The sequence below is a fragment of the Hemiscyllium ocellatum genome, chromosome 6 (assembly GCF_020745735.1).
Source record: "Hemiscyllium ocellatum isolate sHemOce1 chromosome 6, sHemOce1.pat.X.cur, whole genome shotgun sequence".
In the NCBI taxonomy this organism is placed as follows: Eukaryota; Metazoa; Chordata; class Chondrichthyes; order Orectolobiformes; family Hemiscylliidae; genus Hemiscyllium; species Hemiscyllium ocellatum.
The window spans coordinates 89,596,074-89,617,260 of NC_083406.1; the positions used below are offsets into that span (position 1 = coordinate 89,596,074).

At 42.0% G+C, this 21,187-nt stretch overlaps 1 protein-coding gene across 3 annotated transcripts; it reads right to left on the minus strand.

The window, feature by feature from the left end:
* Positions 1-12,452: 12,452 nt before the first annotated feature.
* Positions 12,453-16,868, minus strand: LOC132816483 (high mobility group protein B1-like). 3 transcript variants are annotated; one of them, XM_060826124.1, is made up of 5 exons: positions 16,745-16,868; positions 15,081-15,238; positions 14,060-14,208; positions 13,522-13,696; positions 12,453-13,082 (listed from the first exon to the last, which is right to left on the minus strand). In XM_060826124.1, the coding sequence occupies exons 2-5, from the start codon at positions 15,228-15,230 to the stop codon at positions 12,915-12,917; spliced, it is 642 nt and encodes a 213-aa protein (XP_060682107.1). In that variant the 5' UTR covers positions 15,231-15,238; positions 16,745-16,868; the 3' UTR covers positions 12,453-12,914. The 3 variants fall into 3 exon arrangements, with proteins under 3 accessions (XP_060682107.1, XP_060682106.1, XP_060682108.1); XM_060826123.1 differs by having other exon boundaries at positions 15,081-15,242; XM_060826125.1 differs by having other exon boundaries at positions 16,741-16,868.
* Positions 16,869-21,187: the final 4,319 nt, after the last annotated feature.

Sequence of the window (21,187 nt, forward strand, 5' to 3'; positions counted from 1 at the left end):
AATTTTAAGGTTTCTATGAAATTCCCCCTCATTCTTCTAAAATCTAGTGAATACAATCCTAACTGATCCAAACTCTCTTCATATGTTGGTCCTGCCATCCCGGGAATCAGCCTGGTAAACTTTTGCTGCATTCACTTCATAGCTAGAACATTCTTCTTCATATAAGGAGACCAGACCTGCACTCAAAACCCTAGGTGTGATTTCACAAAGGTTGTGTACAATTGCCATAAGATGTCCCTGCTCCTGTTTGGTAATGAACACCAATACTTGCCCTACTATTGATGTCAGGCTAACAGGTCGATATTTCATTTATTTCCCTCAACCTCCTTTTTCAAACAGAGGGGTTACATTAACTACTCTCCAATCTATAAGATTTATTCCAGAGTATAATCATGAAACATGACCACAATGCATCCATTATTTCAAGGGCCACTTCCTCAAATACTCTGGGATATAATTTATAAAGCTCTGTAGATTTATCAACATTTAATTCCATCAATTTCCCCAACACCAATATTGATTTTCTCAGTTCCTCACTCTAGGGACAGTATACTTTTCCCTTTCATGATATTTTTTGGTGAAGAAAATTTGCCAGGACAATGGCAAATTGGAATTCTTTGGCCGTACTCTCAATTTTAGGACAAAGAAATTGAGCAAAGCATCAGAAAGATTTCAGAGTATGAACTCACTTCTTCAAAGGACTCATAAAAGGACTTTAATGAATCAATGAAAATCTCTTCAGGCGTTAAAGCTTTTACAAGAAGATTCACTGTCAGGAGTGCTGAGACAATGTCTAGATCATAGGGAATATTCTGGATGAGAAGTTAAGATCAGAAGAACTTTAGGATTGCAAGAGTGTCTATGCAGTGATTTATGGCTTTTAACTCTTACTCGGAACTAATTTAAATCAGTAGATTTTCCCTGATAACTTTTATCTGTTGAGTTCAAGTCAGTCAATCCCACAAATGCTAAATCTTGGGATTGTAAAATTCAAATAACCAATCCACAAGGAAGGTAGGTGCCTGAGAATGTTATTTTCTTCCAAATAGTCTCCTTCAACTCAATAAAGCCTTAGCTGTGCTTTAACTGTCCAAGATATTTTAAGAGCCTGAGCTTTCTCTCTACAAATCCTATACATTCCCACTTACATCTTAGAATTAGCTTTATTGTCAGATGTACTCAAAGGAGTGCAGTGAAAAGTTTACAAGTCATTACTTATGGCACCATCTTAGGTACAAAGGTACCTAGGGACAGATTCTTAAGTATAAATTCTTTGGGAAAAAATATTATAAAAATAAAGAAATGAAAAGTTCAACATTACCAATCATAGGAATAAATTAGAAAAATAAAGAAATAAGAAGTTCAGAATAACAGTCCTTCTAACACTGCCCACACTGGCACTTAGCCTCTAGTCCACACCGGGCCTTGACTCCAAACCACACCAGGCTTTTCCTCAAGGCTCTTAATGCTGGGAGATTGCTCTGTAATCATCTCAAGGCTAGAAGTCCATGCTGAAGCCATGCCATACCAAATGACCACCACACTGGGCAGGGAGACCACAATGCCAGGCCGAGAGGCTGCCATGTCAGGCCGAGAGGCTGCCATTCTGGGCTGAGAGACCACCTTGCTGAGCTCAGACATCACCATGTTGGGTCCTTGCTGAGACTGGGAATCCGTGTCCAGGCTGAGGTTGGGAATCTGTGTCCGTGCTGAGACTGGGAATCCATGTCCGTGCTGAGACTGGGAATCCGTGTCCGTGCTGAGGCTGGGAATCCGTGTCCGCGCTGAGGCTGGGAATCCGTGTCCGTGCTGAGACTGGGAATCCGTGTCCGTGCTGAGGCTGGGAATCCGTGTCCGTGCTGAGACTGGGAATCCGTGTCCGTGCTGAGGCTGGGAATCCGTGTCCGTGCTGAGACTGGGAATCCGTGTCCGTGCTGAGTCTGGGAATCCGTGTCCGTGCTGAGACTGGGAATCCCTGTCCGTGCTGAGTCTGGGAATTCGTGTCCGTGCTGAGACTGGGTTTTCAGGATAGTGCCAAGAAGAAAGAGAAAAAAAACATAAAAGGGGAAAAAAAGAGAAGGAAATGAAAAGAAGCAAATGGTAAGGACAAGTCTGGCTAAGCAGTCCTATGTCCCCGCCATCTTGGATCTGAGAGTAAATGTGAATATATAGGATTTATTTTATTTGTAACAGAAAAACCCAAATGAGATGAATTACTAATTTTACAATTTCATTAAATGTAATTAACAAGCATTGCTCTTCAAATGAATAACTATACTATTATGCCAAAAACTTTCAAAGATGTAATAACAACTCAAATCCAATATAATCTGGTTTTCTAACTAGCCAAGAACATAGAGTCATAGAGATGTGCAACACAGAAACAGACCCTTCAGTCCAACTCATCCATGCCAACCAGATAGCCCAACGCAATCTAGTCCCACCTGCCAGCACCTGGCCCATATCCCTCCAAACTGTTCCTATCCAAATGCCTTTTAAATATTGCCTCTGGCAGTTCATACCACCCTCTGCATGAAAAAATTGCCCCTTAGGTCTCTTATATCTTTCCCCTCTCACCCTAAACCTATACCCTCTAGTTCTGGATTCCCCCAACCCAGGGAAAAGACTTTGTCTATTTATCCCATCCATGCCTTTCATGATTTTATAAACCTCTATAAGGTCACCCCTCAGCCTCCAATGCTCCAGGGAAAACAGTCCCCGTCTGTTCAACCTCTCCCTATAGCTCAAATCTTCCAACCCTGGCAACATTCTCGTAAATCTTTTCTGAACTCTTTCAAGTTTCACAACATTTTTCCAATAAGAAGGAGACCAGAATTGCATGCAATATTCCAACAGTGGCCTAACCAATGTCCTGTACAGTTGCAACATGATCTCCCAACTCCTGTACTCAATACTCTGACCAATAAAGGAAAGCATACCAAATGCCTCATGCACTATCCTATCTACCTGCGACCCACTATCAAGGAGCTACAAACTTGCACTCCAAGGTCTCTTTGTTCAGCAACACTCCCTAGGAACTTACCATTAAGTGTATAAGTCCTGCTAAGATTTACTTTCCCAAAATGCAGCACCTCACATTTATCTGAATTAAACTCCATCTGTCACTTCTCAGCCCATTGGCCCATCTGATCAAGATCCTTTTGTAATCTGAGATAACCTTCTTCGCTGTCCACTACACCTCCAATTTTGGTGTCATCTGCAAATTTACTAACTATACTTCTTATGCTGACATCCAAATCATTACATAAATGATGAAAAGTAGTGGACTCAGCACTGATCCTTGTAGCACTCCACTGGTCACAGGCCTCCACCACCAGCCTCTGTCTTCTACCTTTGAGTCAGTTCTGTATCCAAATGTCTAGTTCTCCCTGTATTCCATGAGATCTAGCCTTGTTAATAATTCTCCCATGAGGAACCTTGTCAAATGCCTTACTGAAGTCCATATAGATCACATCTACTGTTCTGCCTTCATCAATCGTCTTTGCTACTTCTTCAAAAACTCAATCACTTTCGTGAGATATGATTTCCCATGCACAACGCCATGTTGATTATCCCTAATCAATCCTTGCCTTTCCAAATACATATACATCCTGTCCTTCAGGATTCCCTCCAACAACATGCCGAGCACCAACATCAGGCTCACTGGTCTGTAGTTCCCTCACTTGGCCTTATCACCTTTCTTAAACAGTGGCACCACGTTAGCCAACCTCCAGTCTTCTGGCACCTCACCTGTGATTATTGATAATATGCAATATCTAAGAATAATTAAGAACATAATATCGATCAACATTTAAAGTAATGCTTTACCTTAGAGTCCTGAATAAGTAGGATACCTACTCCCAGTAGGAGAAAATATGTTTTGAGAAGTATGATTGAGGGTTCCTAATCCTTCAGAAATTTCAGTGAAAGTCTTATTTTTACATTGAATGGATCCCTCCAACTTTGCAAATATGTGTTAAGCTTCGGTTTTTGTTCATCCCATTTTCATACAATGTTTAACATAATTCCTTTATTATTCATTGAATGTTCCCTTATGAAGTTGTGAGCTTTTATTTAGTCAACTTGTTTGTGATGATTTATTTCTTCCTTGGATATTCCTTACATGACTCCCTTCCTTTCAATCTTAAAAGAACCCTTTGTTAAAGATTTATCAGTAAAGAAAATGTTTCATCCTCTGTCTTATCAAATATTGCTGATTTTTGGTATGTCCATGATAAAGGTCTTTGCTATCATTTATCAGTTTCATGCTTCCCATATACCTTGTGTAATTAACATTATTTTTCAAACCTAGCTGTGATATTGTCCTATATCTGTCTGAGAATTCTTTTCGGTGATTAAGCTATTGTTTATTTGATGTTTGTATTGAATACTAATCTAATAACTTAATTAATAGCAAATGTGTGTTGTCTCCATACCAATTCTAGGTATATCCTAATTTTGAAGTGGACCTTGCTGGTTTTTCCTGCTAGTTGCAAAGTGCATTTAATGGTTAACTCTAACATGTTGAGATAGGACCTCAGAAAATTAAATCATCAATTAGGCAAGGCAATTTGTCACAGAATGGGATATGGTCATCATCTTGACATAGAATGGAATGTTTTGTAATCTTTGTAGAATATTTAGTTTAATATATGCTGACATATGAATTCAGCAGTTCAGATTTTATAAATAGACAGAACTAAGAGATCCCACAACTAGTAGATCAAATCTACACTCTGCATTTCGGCCACATCCAGTTGTGAATGGTGGAAAACACTAAAATAAGTAACAGGAGATTGAGGCTCCAGAATTAATCTAATCCTCAATGATGAGGGAACCCAGCACATCAATGCAAAACACAAGGCTGAGCAATTTGCATCTATTTTCAGCCAGAAGTGCTAGGTAGATAATCCATCATGGCCTCCTCATGAGGTCCCCAGTATTATAGATGCAACTCTTCAGCCAACTCGATTCATTCCACATGAAATCAGGAAATGGCTAAAAGCACTGGATACTGCAAATGTTTTGGGCTCTGACAACATCTCGGCAAGCTATCCCAATACAGTTACAACACTAGCATCTATCCAAAAACATGGAAAATTGCCCAATTATTTTTTTGCGCAAAAAACAAGACAAATCCAATTCAACTGATTAATCCCATATGTCAAGTCTCGATCATGGGCACAATGATGAAAGGGATCATCATTAGTATTATCAAGTTACAAGTGACACTCCCCAGGGCCACTCAGCTCCTGACCTCATCACAGCCTTGGTCTAAACATGAACAGAAGAGCTGGATTCCAGAAGAGAGGTGTGATTGAATGCCTAGATAAAAGTGCAGTATTTGGGAGAGTGTGGCATCAAGGAGTTCCAGCAAAATTGGCATCAATGGGTAGCGGGGCAAACTCTCCATTGGTTGAATTCATACCTGGCACATGGGAAGATAGCTGTTGTTGTTGGTAGTCCGTTATCTCAGCTTCAGAATATCTTTGCAGGTGTTCGTCAAGGTAGTGTCCTAGGCCCAACCATCTCCAGCTGCTTCATCAATGACCTTCCCTCCATCATGAGGTCAGAAGTGGGGATGATCATCAATGATTGCACAAGGTTCAGTACCATTCATGATTCCTCAAGTACTGAAGCAGTCTGTGTCCATAATATTCTGTCTTGGTCTGGTAAATGACAAGTAATATTTGTGCCAAATAAATGTCAGGCAATGATCACTTCCAACAAGAGAGTCTAACTATTGCCCCTTGGTAATCAAAGGCATTATGATAGTTGAACTCCACATTATAAATATTGTGGTTACAAAAACAGGTCATACATTAGGAATTCTGTTGCAAGTAAGTGACCTGTTGTCTCTACAAAACCTGTTCACCAACTGCAAAACAGAAGTCACACAAGGTGGAATACTTTCCTGTGCTTAGGTGAATGCAGCTCTAACAACACTCAAGAAGCTTGACACCAGTCAGAACAAATCATTCCTTTTCATAGGCTGATTGGCACACCATCCACCACCTTTCAGTATTCACCCCCATCACACCAACACGCAATGGCAGGAGTATGTATCATGTTGATAACATACTGCAGTAACTTGCCAAGGTTCTTCCAACAAACCATTCTAAACCTGGGACCGTCACCACCTGGAATGACAAAGGTGACAGGTGCTTGGCAACACCACCAGCTGCAAGTTCCCCTCAAGTCACACATCATTCTGGCTTGGAGTAACATTGTCTTCTCTTCTCTGTTGCTGGGTTACATTATTGGAACTCCCTTCCACAGCACTGTGGTATCCCTGCACCCCAAAGACTGCAGTAGTTTGAGAAGGCAGTTTGACATAATCCTCACAGCCCACATCGCATGAACATTTTTTTTAAAATGGTGCATGCTCGCAGACCCTGCATCTTGATGTTTGATTATTGGAGGCGTACAGTATAAACCATTCTAAAATATCCAGGAATACATGAACAGCTGTTGCTGAATCAACAAAAATTGTGTTAAAATTCTTGACTTTTAATATTATTGATTTCATTCAGACCATCATCTTGTACTGTTGGTTGACAAAATCTACTTGATTAATAAGGTATGTAATTAACATATCTTCTGCTTCTTCTTGTACACTTTACTAAGCTCTTTGTTTTGGAAGTTAGCTGTTTGTTTGAATTTCTCTTCAAAGATTATCTGACATTGCAGGGTTGCTGAATGTTTTCAAATCTACCACAGTGAAGGTATAGGACGCCCTCTGTTGGACAATTTTGTCACCTACAATATCTCCTTGCAAAACTTCAAAATGGCGGTTCCCATCTTGTCCTCATTTTTTGGTGGGTTTCCCTGGAGCAAGGCAACCATCTTTGGTCCTAGTTTGCTGATAGGTCCAAATTGACCCTCAGCCTTGCATTGAACTAGTCCTCAAACCCCACACCCGCATTGCGCTTTGCATTCAATCTGCTTAAAGGTCAGCCATTGCTCTGACTGGAATTAATCAGCAAGTATTCTGTCAAGAGTTTAAGCAACTCATTTTCTTAATATTGAATCTTCATGTGAATTAGTGGCACCATATATACAGCATGGTGGCTCAGTGGTTAGCACTACTGCCTCACAGCGCCAGGGACACAGGTTTGATTCCAGCCTTGGGCGACTGTGTGTGTGGTGTTTGCACACTCTCCCCTCTTCTGCACGGGTTTCCTCCGGGTGCTACAGTTTCCTCCCACAGTCCACCTCCCATGGTCAGGTGAATTGACCATGCTAAATTGCCCACAGTGTTAGGTGCATGAGTCAGAGGGAAATGGGTCTGGGTGGTTACTCTTCGGAGGTTCGGTGTGGACTTGTTGGGCTAAATGGCCTGTTTCCACACCATAGGGAATCTAAAAAAAGACCTCTGATGAAATCTACTGAGAGACTGGTTTCTGGAACTCATAGCTAGAGCAAACATAAGATTCTCAGGGCTGAAATAAGTATCAAACGCTGCAAGTATCAGAAATTTACTGAGGTTTCATCTTCACCTTGCCTGAAAAAAAATTGCTTCAGCAATGAGTCCACTGCATATGATAAAGAACTGACCTGGAGTTGTTGCTAGGTTAAGTGGGGACCTGATGTAATTTATACCTGTGGAACTGTCTTCCCCAGATCCCATCTAAGCACTCATGTCAGTCCGTCTATCCCCACCAATGGATTTGGGAAAGAGCATGGACTGCTCTGTTGGTGCAGACATGCTGCCACTTTAGGGTATGTCTCACTTTATTTTTTTTAGTTCAAAATATACTTTATTCATAGAAATAAATCTTTGGTACCTGTACAATTTGTCATGTCGTTCATACATATATACATTGCATGTCTTAACATTACAAAGAACAGATTGAATTAATTGAATTTACAGTTATCCTATTTACAGTTCCGTTTATTAACCATCCAGTCTCTTATTATTTAGCTGTGGCTTCAGCGGAACCCCCCTACTGAGTGGGTGCCTTGTTATACGATAGCAAAGGAAAATTCTTCAACCCCCAGTTTATGGGGTTATCATTGTCCATTTGACTGTCCTGTCTCTGGGGTAGCTGTCCGCATCCCCATGGTGAGCACGAACTGCTGGACCTTCACTGGGCTGAGGTAGCTATCCAGCTCCTCACTGGGATCATTTACTCCCCTGGTGTCACTGAGCCAAGGCAAGGGTCCGCACCGTCCAGTTCTGTGTCTGACAATGGGACTGTCAGAGGATCACAGCTTTCAGTTACCTGTAGTTGTGGGACAGTGGGTACCCCCTGGTTCTCACTAGGTGGAGGGTGGGCTTCGGGGGGTCTGTTGTTTCCTGGTTGGGAGGAAATGCCCTCCTCTTTATCTACGGCGCTCTGTCTCTTCTTCTGGTGGTGATGACCTTCTTTGCGCTCGTCTTCCACATCCGAAGAGCTGGCCTTCTCTCCCTCATGCAGCTGTCTTTTCCTCCTTTGCTGGGAGGCTGTCTCACTTGGTTGAGCCATTGCCTTTGGGAAATCTTCTGAGGAGCCTCTGCCTCAGAGTTCAACCTTGCCTCATGGTTCTTCAAAGTCACCTTTAAAAAATGTCACCCTAAAACAGGTATCTCCATCACTGCTACAACATTTGATCCAATTCTCAGGTGAGTTTTTCAAGTCATAAAACAAGTTCAGGCCAGACTGCTTAATAATTGCTGAATAAAGTTCATTATCACACTGCACATAATGGTAAGGATGCAGAGCAGCATACTTATGCTGTGCAGGGTTCAACTTCTTAGTAAAACACTAACGTGTAACTATTGACATCACAGTGACATCACAGCTTACCTCAGGGACTCATGTTCATTAAACCCTATCTCCAGAGAAGGTGCTATCTAATGAGCATCAGTTAAGTTGCTGGAGTACATCTTGTACATGGCAATGAAATGATCGATTACAAATTTCTGAAGTTCATTTGTACCCAAAGTTCCAATACTTTCTTAATCTCCTAATGCTTTTTTTTCCCTGAATCAACCTGTTCAGAGATGTTATTGCACATCACTGGAGCAGGTGGGACTTGAACCCAGGCCTCCTGGTACAGGAATAGGGACACTGGACGTCCAAAGATCAGGAGGGTGAGGCTGAAATGTAACCAAAAACACAACAAAATATTTTACAAATAACTAAAAAGTGAATGCAAGCACCCATAACCAATATAAATATCATCCATGGACTCCATAGCGCCAGAAAATAAACTGTTGGGCTGGGAGTCCATTAAACACTGCCATCTGTGTTTATGCAAGACTGCTGCTTCCAATACCCTCCACTCCAATTCCCATGAGTAATGGGAGGACACCCACGTAGAGAACCCTCCACTGGGAATCCCTGCCGCCTGGTGACAAATAAGCACATTGAGATGTGTCCAGGCAGCAGTTGTAGGAATCACGGTGGGTGATGTACAGCCTGTACAAAGAATGCCTCTTTGTGAGGCAATAAGACACACTACAAATACCTAAGAGGTGGCTCAGGTTGTGGGGCACAGGCTCCTGAGGGAGGTTCAGCAACTGGGGCCAATGTGAAATTCCATCTGAGCAGAGATATGCAGAGACAGGATTCCATTACACAACCTGAGCATTCTCCAACTGGTGCACAACGTCAGGTCCAAGCACTGCCATTTTCAGGTGACAGATGCATTAGCTGCAGGTTGGGTGTCCACCGCTGCCCTGCTTGCCAATTGCTGTGGCAACCTCCAGACTAGACCTCCACCACCCAGCACGTCTCAAATTCTTGTCACCCCTCACAGTCTTCCCTTCCGCTAGCCACTCAAACCCATGATGATGGAGGTGCGGATTCCTGAGCTGTGGCTCTCTGATAATAGCCACTACTGACAGCAGGAAGACCCAGCCTGAATTGACCATGTTCGAGACTTTGACCAAGCCATGGTAAAAGACAGTTAGGCAGCATCCAAGGAACAGGAGAGTCGACATTTCACTTCTGATGAAGGGCTTATGCCCAAAATGTCAACTGTGTTTTTCCAGCAACACACTCTTCAATTCTGATCTCCAGCACCTGCAATCCTCATTTTCTCCTGTGGTGAAAGACAGGCAGCCACCTGAGGGAATAAACCTAGTGGTCAATAAACAGGAGCTGTGTGTCATAGTTGAGGACATGCAACAGATGGAAAATCTTTTTATTTTAATTTGGGATGTTGTGGAGATGGGTGGGGGGGCACCAGCAATACCAGCATTTGTTGTCCATCCATACTTGAACTGGTTTGGTCCCAAGGCCAATTCAGAGGGCTGTTAAGTCAACAAAATTGCTTGGGTCTGGAGTCACAAGAAGCCCAGACCAGGTAATGGCAGCTGATTTCATTCCATAAAGAACATTAGTCAACCTGAGGAATCTTTACAACAATCAACACATGGTTGCAATAGACCAGCTTTTAATTGTAGTTTTTGTTGAATACAAATTTCACTATGTACCACAGAAAGATTCAAAGTCATACCCCCAGAACATTAAACTGGCTTCTGGACAACCAGACCAGAAACACCAGAACCACGCCGCCACAGCTTAATCTTTGCGTAAGATTTTATATTTTAAACATCATTCCTACTTGTGCAACCAATGCTCTCTGACCCTGTCCACTATTTCTTTAATTTCAAAAATATACTTTGTTGATAAAATATACATCCATAGTCTCGACATCAGTTCATTTCTGTACAGTTATCATAGGGAGAGCAAACATACATTGGAGTTTGACTTTCCTGACAGTTCCAATAAACCAGACATTTCTTACTAATGCAAAATACTATTTACATATATTTGAGGCACTGGGAGGGTCCAGTAACTGAATGGATCCCTGTTCCACTTTGGCAGAAAGACCTCCGACAGTAGTCTATTCCCATTGAGCCTTTACAGCAGCTACCCCAAGCTTAAGTACATCTCTCAGCATGTTGTCTTGGACTTTGGAATGTGCCAGTCTGCAAAACTCAGTCAAGGTTGATGCCTTGTACTGGAAAACCAACAGGTTCCAGGCAGACCGAAGAGTGTTTTTCACTGAGTTGATAGTTCTCCGGGCAAGTCGATGTTTGGCTCAGTGTGTGTCCTAGAGAACAGACAATAGAGCATATGGAGCTGTTCAAGATGAACCTCGACAAAAACCATTGCATTTCTTCCAAACTCCTTCTGCAAAGGCACATTCTAGCAGGAGGTATATGACTCTACCACCCACCACCCCATCCCAATAGCTACTTTAATGGCAGCATGTGCTGGTGCAGAAAGTCTGGGCAGATAAGAAGGATATCACAGGTAGTGCCTTTCTAATTACCAGCCCAGCTATGTGTTGGTGCTTGTTAGAAAGTTCTGGTGATGAGGCATTCTGCTCAGGGAACAATCTGACAGGATTCACCCTCTCCTGTTCCCACAAAGTCACGAGGATACTATGTGCTGACCACGTCCTTATGGTTTTGTGATCAAAGGTGCTTTCCTTTGCAAATTTCTTACAAAAGACAGGTGATATGGAATGGTCCAACTACTTGGAGCATTCTGTGATGTTGAGGCCAGGCCCATCTGCACAACATCAGGACAGGTAGAATCTCGGTACTGAGCACAGATCTGGCCCATTTACATAGTGACACTTGGTGTTTGTGTACTAAGGGTCTACGCACAGCATGATGCAGCTACACACAAAGATGACTATCAAGACGAGGGCAGTGTTGGGTACATTCTTCCCCCCTCATCCAGAGTTTTGTACATTGATGTACTTATGGACACGGTCCATCATAGACTCCAGATGAAGTGGAAGATGGCTTGGGTAACTGCAAAAGGAATGGGCCAGACCTGCACTACATACAACAACATCGAGCGTACCTCACACCTGATGACTAAGTTTTTACCTGCAATGGAGAGGGAGGAGTGCTCCCAAAAGCCCAGGTTCTGGCTCAGCTTTGTGATACACCCCTCTCTAATTCTGGCATATGCCCAGGCCCTCTCAACCATATTCCTAGCACCTCCAGGTAATCTGACCCTACAGGGAAGAGGATAAAAGATCAGTCGGCCCATGACCTTTACTCCAAAGGTCATTTCAAACTGGCTGCAGATGCTCATGAGTCTGTTCACTGACAGCAGATCTGAGCAGAAAATGGCAATATCACCAATGTCCAGGGAGGCTTTGACCTGCAGGCCTCCACTGTCTGGAATAGCCATCCCACTCAGACTCATGTCCTTCCTGACAGGACTCGGTAAATGGCTCTATACAATACACAGATAAGGCAGCAGAGAGAGGGCCTGCCTGAGTCCAGATCTGCCTGGGAAGCTTTCTGATTCCCACCCATTGAGTGAGTCTATTCTACTGCTGTTAAGTGTGGAGCAGCTAGATCCCTGCTTTAAAATCTCTATGATTCTAAATTAGTAAGTCTGATGATTAATTGCAAAGGTGTTGAGCCACCTTGAAGCAGCCACCCAAGATTGAAGGCTATAGGAATCATCATATTCCAAAATAAAACAAGTGGAAAGCATTAATAAAAAGTTTTATTTTGTAAGCATTTCAAAGATCAACAAAAACACAAAGCTGCAATTTTTAGGCAATTACAGTGTGGCAATCTCAGATTCTAGCACAATGTTTGATACACCAAGAACCTTACAACAACTCAAAAGCAAATTAACTGCCCCTTCCCCAAAGCCAGTTGGTGATGTGTGTCAACATGAAGTTGCTCTCACCATGCCATTTTGTATTCTCTTCACTGTACCGACCAAGGCAAGCATCAAACAAAACACCATTAAGGACAGAGACTTTGGATCACCCAAAGACACTGTTATAGTGTGTTAACTATACAAAACAAAAATAAACTGTACAGTTTAAAATCAAATTCTCATATACATAGCCTTATATATTTTAAAAAGAAGCAGTGTGTACAGGGCAAGGGTAAATGCTCTATAGCTGAGAAATGTTGCTGGAAGAAAGTTGAATAAAATTCAGTCGTCATCTTCTTCCTCCTCCTCCTCCTCTTCCTCCTCATCCTCATCCTCTTCTTCCTCATCTTCCTCCTCTTCTTCCTCCACCACCTTCTTCTTTTCTACTTTGGCAGTTGAAGCCTTCTTGGTAGAATCAGACTTTGTTTTAGCACGATACGCTGCAAGATCCTAGAAATCAAGAATGTTTCTTTAGCTCAACTAAAGAAGTTTTGCTAAAAGCAATAGGTAAGTAAATATCCAATTTTGGTTACAGTAACTATTAGCCAAGATCAATGAATTTAATATTTGGTAAAATTTTGACTGATAATGCTGTCTACATCAATAGACTTGATACAGCATCAGTACGTGCTGACAAGGTTATGGCAAGTTTAAACATTGAAATGTGCTAGGTTGCAGAATCACATCAGGAATTTTCATCCAAATATCCAAACAGTATTACTCATTTGCAAACATTTCTTACCCCTCCTATCTTATTGCCCCCCACACCTTTCCAAATCTGCTAATTTAAAAGGTCATTAAAATCACACATTAATCACCATCATGTTATTTTGGCACAAGGGTAGAAGGGAAACAAAAAAAAAGTTAGTATCTTTTGGTCAAACATTACCATTTCATATCTTTCCTTGAGTTTTGCTGCCCTCTTTTCATATGGAATCTTTTCGTTTGCAGATGTTGCATTCCAAAGCACACCCAACTTTCTGGCTGTATCTCCAATTGATGCTCCAGGATTTTCCTCTTTAATTTTGGGGCGCCAGTCAGAGCAGAACACAAAGAAAGCAGATCTGAAATCAATTAGAGTCAGTAAGTAAGTAAGTATTAAAAGGCAAACTTGCACAATATGAAATTGTAAACTGATCTACCAAGTAAATGCACGGAACATTAAACCAACTTGCTTCTTTGTAGCTTTGGGGATATTGCTGACAGCAGCTGTCCCATTTGCTGAAGAAAGGGCACAAGCTTCAGCACAATGGTTATATGGAGGAACTTTTATTAAAAATGCATTTGAGCATTTAAACATTGCCACTTCACTGACTAGTGCTGGAAACAAAGTGAATGTTTCTTGAATATAGTTTCTATTGCAGATTCCTAGCAAAGAAAGCATTTTGCTCTGTAACTGTGTTAGAATACATTTTATGAAAACTCACGGAGGCCTCTTTGGTGCATTAGGGTCCTTCTTTTTCTTCATTTTCTTGGCACCTTTTGGTGGCTCATAATTCTTCATTTCTTTCTCCCAACGGATCTTGTCTTCTTTCGCCTTATCTTCAAATTTTAGTTTCTCTTTACTCGTCATGGACTGTAAAAGAATTTAACTAAAACAACATCACAAAAAAAAACTGCACATTTACTTTATGCAAGATTTTAATGACTGACCAAACAAATTAAAACCTTAAGCTACATTTTTGGCAACTAAAATATCTAACATTATTGATCCCATTCTTGCCACCATCCATAATGATTTTGTAAAACTGAATTTTCACTTCTACTGTCTAAGTCTAATCCAATTCCAGCTGAGGAAAGTAATGTTCCAATAACACATTTTCCATCTTGTTATTTTCATCAACCAAAAATTAGGGCAAAGGTGGTACCTATCAGATTCATGTAATATTAAAGTATGTTTTTCAAGCAAAAACACATTTGTGCCATATATAAAAAAAACTAAAGCACAGAAGCTGTAAAGAGTATTCTGCACCTAGATACAAAAGAACCATTCTGACGCTGCAGTTAACAAGCATAAAACTGATTAGTGTCAGACTTAATAAATACAAAAACTTGGGCAATTCACTTCAGAAGGTGCAGAGGTGATCCTCCACTACTCTAAAGCACACTCTACCATTGTGGATGTTAATCCAGGATACTGTTTTAAAGTTAAATTGGTCCAGAAAAATAGCAAAGCAAGTGCAGTGGAAAATTCAACACCAATGTAAATTCGTACAGAAGAATTTCCAGAGTGAAAATGCTGAATATATATTAAGAAACAAATGGATAATAAATTAAGGGTGGGGAAGAAAATATTTGCCAATTTTCTAGATGCATGATTGAAGATGATGGGCTAAATGGCCTCTATCAACATTATTAACCGAAATCCGATATTTCCAGGGCATGACCAAATATTTAAATCTAGCAAATAAATGTGTAACCCAAGTTACATGGACGTGAACGTCCCACCTTCCATCTTTCTGCACACTTCTTTGAGAATTCGGAGAAGTTGACACTTGCATCGGGATGCTTCTTCTTGTGCTCCTCACGACAAGTTTGGACGAAAAATGCATACGAGGACATTTTGCCTCGGGGTTTTTTTGGATCACCTCTTGCCATTTTGGCTTCTGTCTGGAGAACAGGAAAACGATTAATTCAATTCAGCACGATTCTTAATCTTGCACTGCACTCAAGATTTTTTTAAAAATGAAATTGAGGCGAGGGGCTCCTGTTTTTAAAAGGGATGAATCTTAGGATCGTAGTTTAATTTAATAGAATACAGCCAACTGTTCGTTTCAAGTGAGAAGAAACAGAACTTTTCGGATTATTATAAGACATTGATAGCATATTGTGATGCTAATACAGATGAGCTATCTTGGTACCTTAAATTACCTGCGTCTGCCTGTTACGAGAACTGTTACACTCTTCAGAATTGCCTTTCATCTTAACCCTTCTCGAAACAGCAAATTGCTACCCCATTCACAAGATATGAAAAACAACCGCGCCCACATATTTCAGTATGGGACGGGGGTGGGGAACGAACGGTGCACCATTTCAAACAGCCTAAATGAAATGCATCCGACCTGGCAATTTTTGTTTGAACGTAAATCCAATCTGCAGCAAAACTTTGATTTAAAAGTTTAAAAAATAGCCTGAACTGGTTTATTCCTTTTTTTAAAAAAATGTTTCCGGGATATCACAGCCCCACCTAACATTTCACGCCGTTATATTGGAAAGTTTAAAAAAAAATACAAAATTAACACGAGTCTGTTTGCCAGATCACTTCGTGGCTTTTACTAGTGACATTAATCCCCACTGGTGAAGGTGATGAAAAACAAAAAAGAAAAATTGAGAAAAAACAAAATCTCCATTTTAAAAAAATATTTTATTTTCCAAGCTTATTTTTAAAAAGTTAATCCGTTCTAAATATTTTATCCCGTTTGAAATTGCGTGGCGAAGTGCCTGTACTTCAAGCTGTAGACTGGAGCAATGGCTGAGAACAAAAAAAAGGAAAGAGGTCAAACAACAACGACAATATTTCTTCATCCATGTTGAAAAATCCTTCTTCATGAGAGAAAGTCCCCTTCAAATATCACCAAACACCGCCTTCGGACCGTTTCCAATCTGCAGGCGCCCGTTTTCGGTGTGTTTTTCTCGCCTGTGGTCTTTGCGCTGAGTGGTATATAGTTATAGTGTGGGCTTTGTACATATAGTTTAGTGTTCGAGCTGCGAATGGCCGCTTGCCTCTAACACACAGTACAGTACAGTACATGGCTCCATCTTAGCAGCGTCAGTGCGAGGTGCACACACACAGCCCAGCTCGCCTTACAGCCCACATTTCACCCCGCTAACACCGCGGAACCCCGACAAAAAGCGCACGGTTGCAGAGCCCAGAGCCCGGGCCACCCGATGCCGCCCACAGACCCGGCTGCGGAGCCACCTCCGCGGCGCCAGACGCGGTTTGGAAAAGTTGAACCCAACTCGCTCTCGACGCGCTGCTGTTTAATAATGGCTTTCCCTCAGCCGCCGTCAGCCATGTTAAACAGCGCGGCTGAGGGGAATTTTTTTTTAAGTTTAATCCGAACGTTCTAAGAGCGCCCCTTTGTAAAGTAGAATAAGAGAGTAAGACATGCCGGTTTAGGAGACGGTGGATGTTAGCCGTCAATATTGTCGAGTGTCCGCTGTCTCTCTCTATCTTACACACTGCCTGTCCGACAGCCGCTCGCTGCAATGGCTGTGAACGCACTCACTGCCTGCGCACTATCCACAGTCACTGCCGCACTCCCATTGGCCACAACGCAGGCACTGCGCTCACCCATTGGCCAGTGCTCTTCCATTGTTCTGACTAGAACTGCTCCTCCATTGGATGCCAGGGGGAAAACGACGGCCGAGAGCGAAACAGCGCGCAAATACAAACCCAAACAGAGAACACACAGAGGAGGCACCGAGCTCACAGGCAGGCAGTGAATACACTGACAGGCACTGGTCACACAGACAGGCAGTGGGTACACTTACAGGCACAGATCACACAGACAGGCGGGGAGACACTTACAGGCACTGATCACACAGACAGGCAGTGGGTACACTTACAGGCACTGATCACACAGACAGGTAATGGGGACACTTACAGGCACTCATCACACAGTTATTGGGTACACTTACAGGTACTGATCACACAGACAGGCATTGATCACACAGAGGCACTGAGTACACTGACAGGCATTGATCACACAGGCAGTGGGGACACTTACAGGCACTGATCACACAGACAGGCAGTGAATACACTGACAGACACTGATCACACAGACAGGCAGTGGGGACATTTACAGGCACTGATCACACAGACAGGCAGTGCATAAACTGACAGGCATTGATCACACAGAGGTACTGAGTATACTGACAAGCACTGATCACAGAAACAGGCAGTGGGTACATTGACAGGCACTGATCACACACAGAGGCACCGAGTACACTGCCAGACACTGATTACATGGACAGTGAGAATACTGACAGGCGCTGATCACACACAGAGGCACAGAATACATTGAGAGGCATTGATCACACAGACAGACAGTAATTACACTTACAGCCACTGATCATACATTTAGGCAACAAACATACTGAATGGCGCACAGACATCAAGCACAAGTTCAAGCGCTGAGCACAAAAAGCAACTATTTCCTGCTTGGAAAATACGGACAGCCATAAAGAACAGGCAGGCACTGAACAAATGAAGTTGACAGATGAGCATTGAGCACACAGACATTGAACACATGTACAGAGGCACTGAGCACACTGATGTACTCAGCACACAGACAGGCACTGAGCACAGCAACAAGCACTGGCTATACACAGTGGCACTGAGCTTACAAAATGGCATTAACACACTCACAGGCACTGAGCAACTGGAACACACAGAGAATCATACAGTGTAGAAGCAGGCCATTCAGTCCATCGAGCCCACACCTACCCTCCGAAGCGCATTTCACTCAGACTAACTCCCCCCTATCCTGTCCCTGTAACCTTGCATTTCCCATGGCTAATGCACCTAGCCTGCACACTACAGGCAATTTAACATGGCCAACCCAACTAGCCTGCAGATCCTTGCTCTGTGGGAGGAAACTGGACCCCCTGGTGGAGACCCACATAGGCATGGGGAGAACATGGAAATTCCACACAGACAGTCAACCAAAGGTGGAATCAAACCAGAAGTCCCTGGTTCTATTAAGCAGCAGTGCTATCCCTGAACCTATACACAAGCACCGAGCATTTGAAACAAGACTAATAATATTCAATATCCTTCCTGTTGTTTCTTTTTTAAAATGCCATTCATTTCCTTATTGATTATCATCTATTTGTGTTAGTATAATGCAATTTGTACCTCAGTTGAATTAAACTGCTGCAGCCTGCGCTTCTCAAGGAGGGAAACTACTTGTTCAGGTTATTAAAGATTGGAAGATCCAAAGTGAATAAGTATTTCAAATTCACAGGTGTACTTGTTAAATTGTGCAGTATTTGATTATGTGTAGTTTCCAGAGAAACGGAAAGAAAGCTTAAAGCATGAAGCTGTACACAGGAGAGCAGACATTTAAAATGATGCGCCTATTCAGGCATAAGAACTAATGTCTCATCACTGCATATCTCCAAGCCATAAAAAACCATAATTGATAACGAAGAGGAGTATGGTTTATATGTACTGACTGTCTGTGAGATGTTGCATTTTGGTAAGGCAAACCGGGACTGGACTTACACAGTTAATGGTTGGGCCCTGGATAGCGTTGTCAAACAGAGAGACCTAAGGGTTCAGGTACATAGTACATTGAAAGTTGCAACACAGGTAGACAGAGTGGTAAAGAAGGCATTTGGAACGCTTGCCTTCATTGCTCAGACCATTGCGTTTAGAAGTTGGGATGTCATGTTGCGATTGTACAGGATGTTGGTGAGACCATTTTGGAATACTGTGTGCAGTTCTGGTCACCTGCTGTAGGAAGGAAATTATTAAATTGGAGAGGGTGCAGAAAAGGTTTACTGGGACCGGAGAATTTGAGTTATTAGCTGGGATTTTTTTCATTGGAACATAGAAGGTTGAGTGTGACCGTATAGAGGGTTATAAAATCATGAGGGCAATGGATACGGTGAAGACAATGGCTTTTTTCTTTAAGTTTGGTGTGTTCAAAACTAGAGGGCATAATTTTAAAGTGAGAGGAGAAAGATTTAAGAGGGACTGAAGGGTGTTTTTTTTCCACACAGAGCACCCTCTGTGTGTTCGTGTAGGAGTGAACTGCCAAAGGAAGTGATAGATGCAGGTACAATTACAATGTTTAAAAGAGATTTGGACAGGTACATGAAAGGTTTGGAAGGATACAGGCCAAATGCAGACAAATAGGACTAGTTCAGTTTGGGAAACTTGGTTGGCATGGACAAGTTGGACCAAAGGATCTGTTTCTGTGCAGATTGATTCTATGACTCTATTTGTCCTGTGTAGAGATTGAGTGACAAACTCTGACATGGTTACTTTTCACAACTTTTACTCCTGCAACAGACATCCTACACTTTATGTCAAATAAATTATTCTGGTTTGCAACAAACGCCGTTTCCCTGCATTTCAACAATGTCACAACAATGGGTCATATTCAAATATAATGTCAGGACCATCAGGCATATCTTCAAGATGGCCAATCATCTGTGGATTATTATAAGTCATGTAACTCACTAATAATTTGTAATACCTCAAATTAAAACATACTAGCAGTCCAGCTTTTTCTTTAGAAAGTTAAAAGGTAGTTTCTAAGTCATTGCCAAAGGCTCCTCTGGGATAAAGAGATAAAGCTTTTCACAATAGATTATAAATGTTAAGATTAAACAATGTGCAGGAAACAAGGATCTAGAAGCAGTTTGGGGAGAGATGAGAACTTATGAAGGCAAGAAGTCACCTGTGGGTGTGGGGTACAGGTTTCCTCACAGTCACCACATGGAAGGATGGTGTGTAAGTGAAGAAGCAATGGGAGGTTGTCAAATACGTATGGCGATAATCATAGAGGATTTAATCTACCTTTAGCCTAGAAAAATCAGGTGGACAAAGTAGACCAAAGAGCAGTGCATAAAATGTTTTCAGGATAGTATCTTGGAACAGCAAGGTCTGGTCTGACCAGAGATAGGCAATACTAGATCTGGTATTAATGCAAAGCGATAAGACTAAGTAATGACCACGTAGTGAAGATGTTCCCAGGTAACAGTAACAATAAGATCTGGGAATTTTACATTTAATTTGAGGGAGAGGGGAGTGAGTCCATGATTTTAAGTATTGTAGGTTTAAAATATTTTAAGTCTAAATAAGAACAATTATGAGTGCATGGAAAGGAGAGTTAGCTGAAGTGAACTAGTGGACTAAGTTAAGGAATAGATAAATAGAAGTGCAGTGGCAAACAATGTTTTGTTTAAAAAATTTTTCTGCTGTACAATTGTGGCAGCAGCTTCTAGAAGAGCAACACAGTGGCTCAATGGTTAGCACTGGTACCTCACAGCAGCAGGGACCTGATTCGATTCCACCCTCAGGTGACTGTCTGTGCGGAGTTTGCACATTTTCCCAATGTCTGCGTGGGTTTCCTCCTACGGTTCAAAGATGTGCTGGTTAGGTGAATTGGCTATGCTAAATTGCTCATAGTGTTCAGGGATGTGTAGGTTAAGTGCATTAGTCAGAGGTAAATATAGAGTAATAGGGTAAGTGATCAGGTCTGGGTGGGTTACTCTTCGAAGGGTCAGTGTGGACCTGTTGGGCCAATGGCCTGTTTCCACAATGTAGGGATTCTATGAAATGGAAGCTGTCAGCATGCTGATTGGCATGCACAGAACCTCCAAGCAGCAGTCAATGTGCATTGAGAAGCAACATTGGTTTAAGGGGATATTTCAGAATACAGAGAAATTAAACATTTCAACTGAAATAATTCCATGAAGGCTGGTATCCCGTCACAGGTCACCTTTTATTTACACATGCATAGGACGTGAAAATTACCTACCTAACTTAGAGCTATCTCCTACATTGAACAGAGCCTCAGACACACCTGTTATATCTGTCA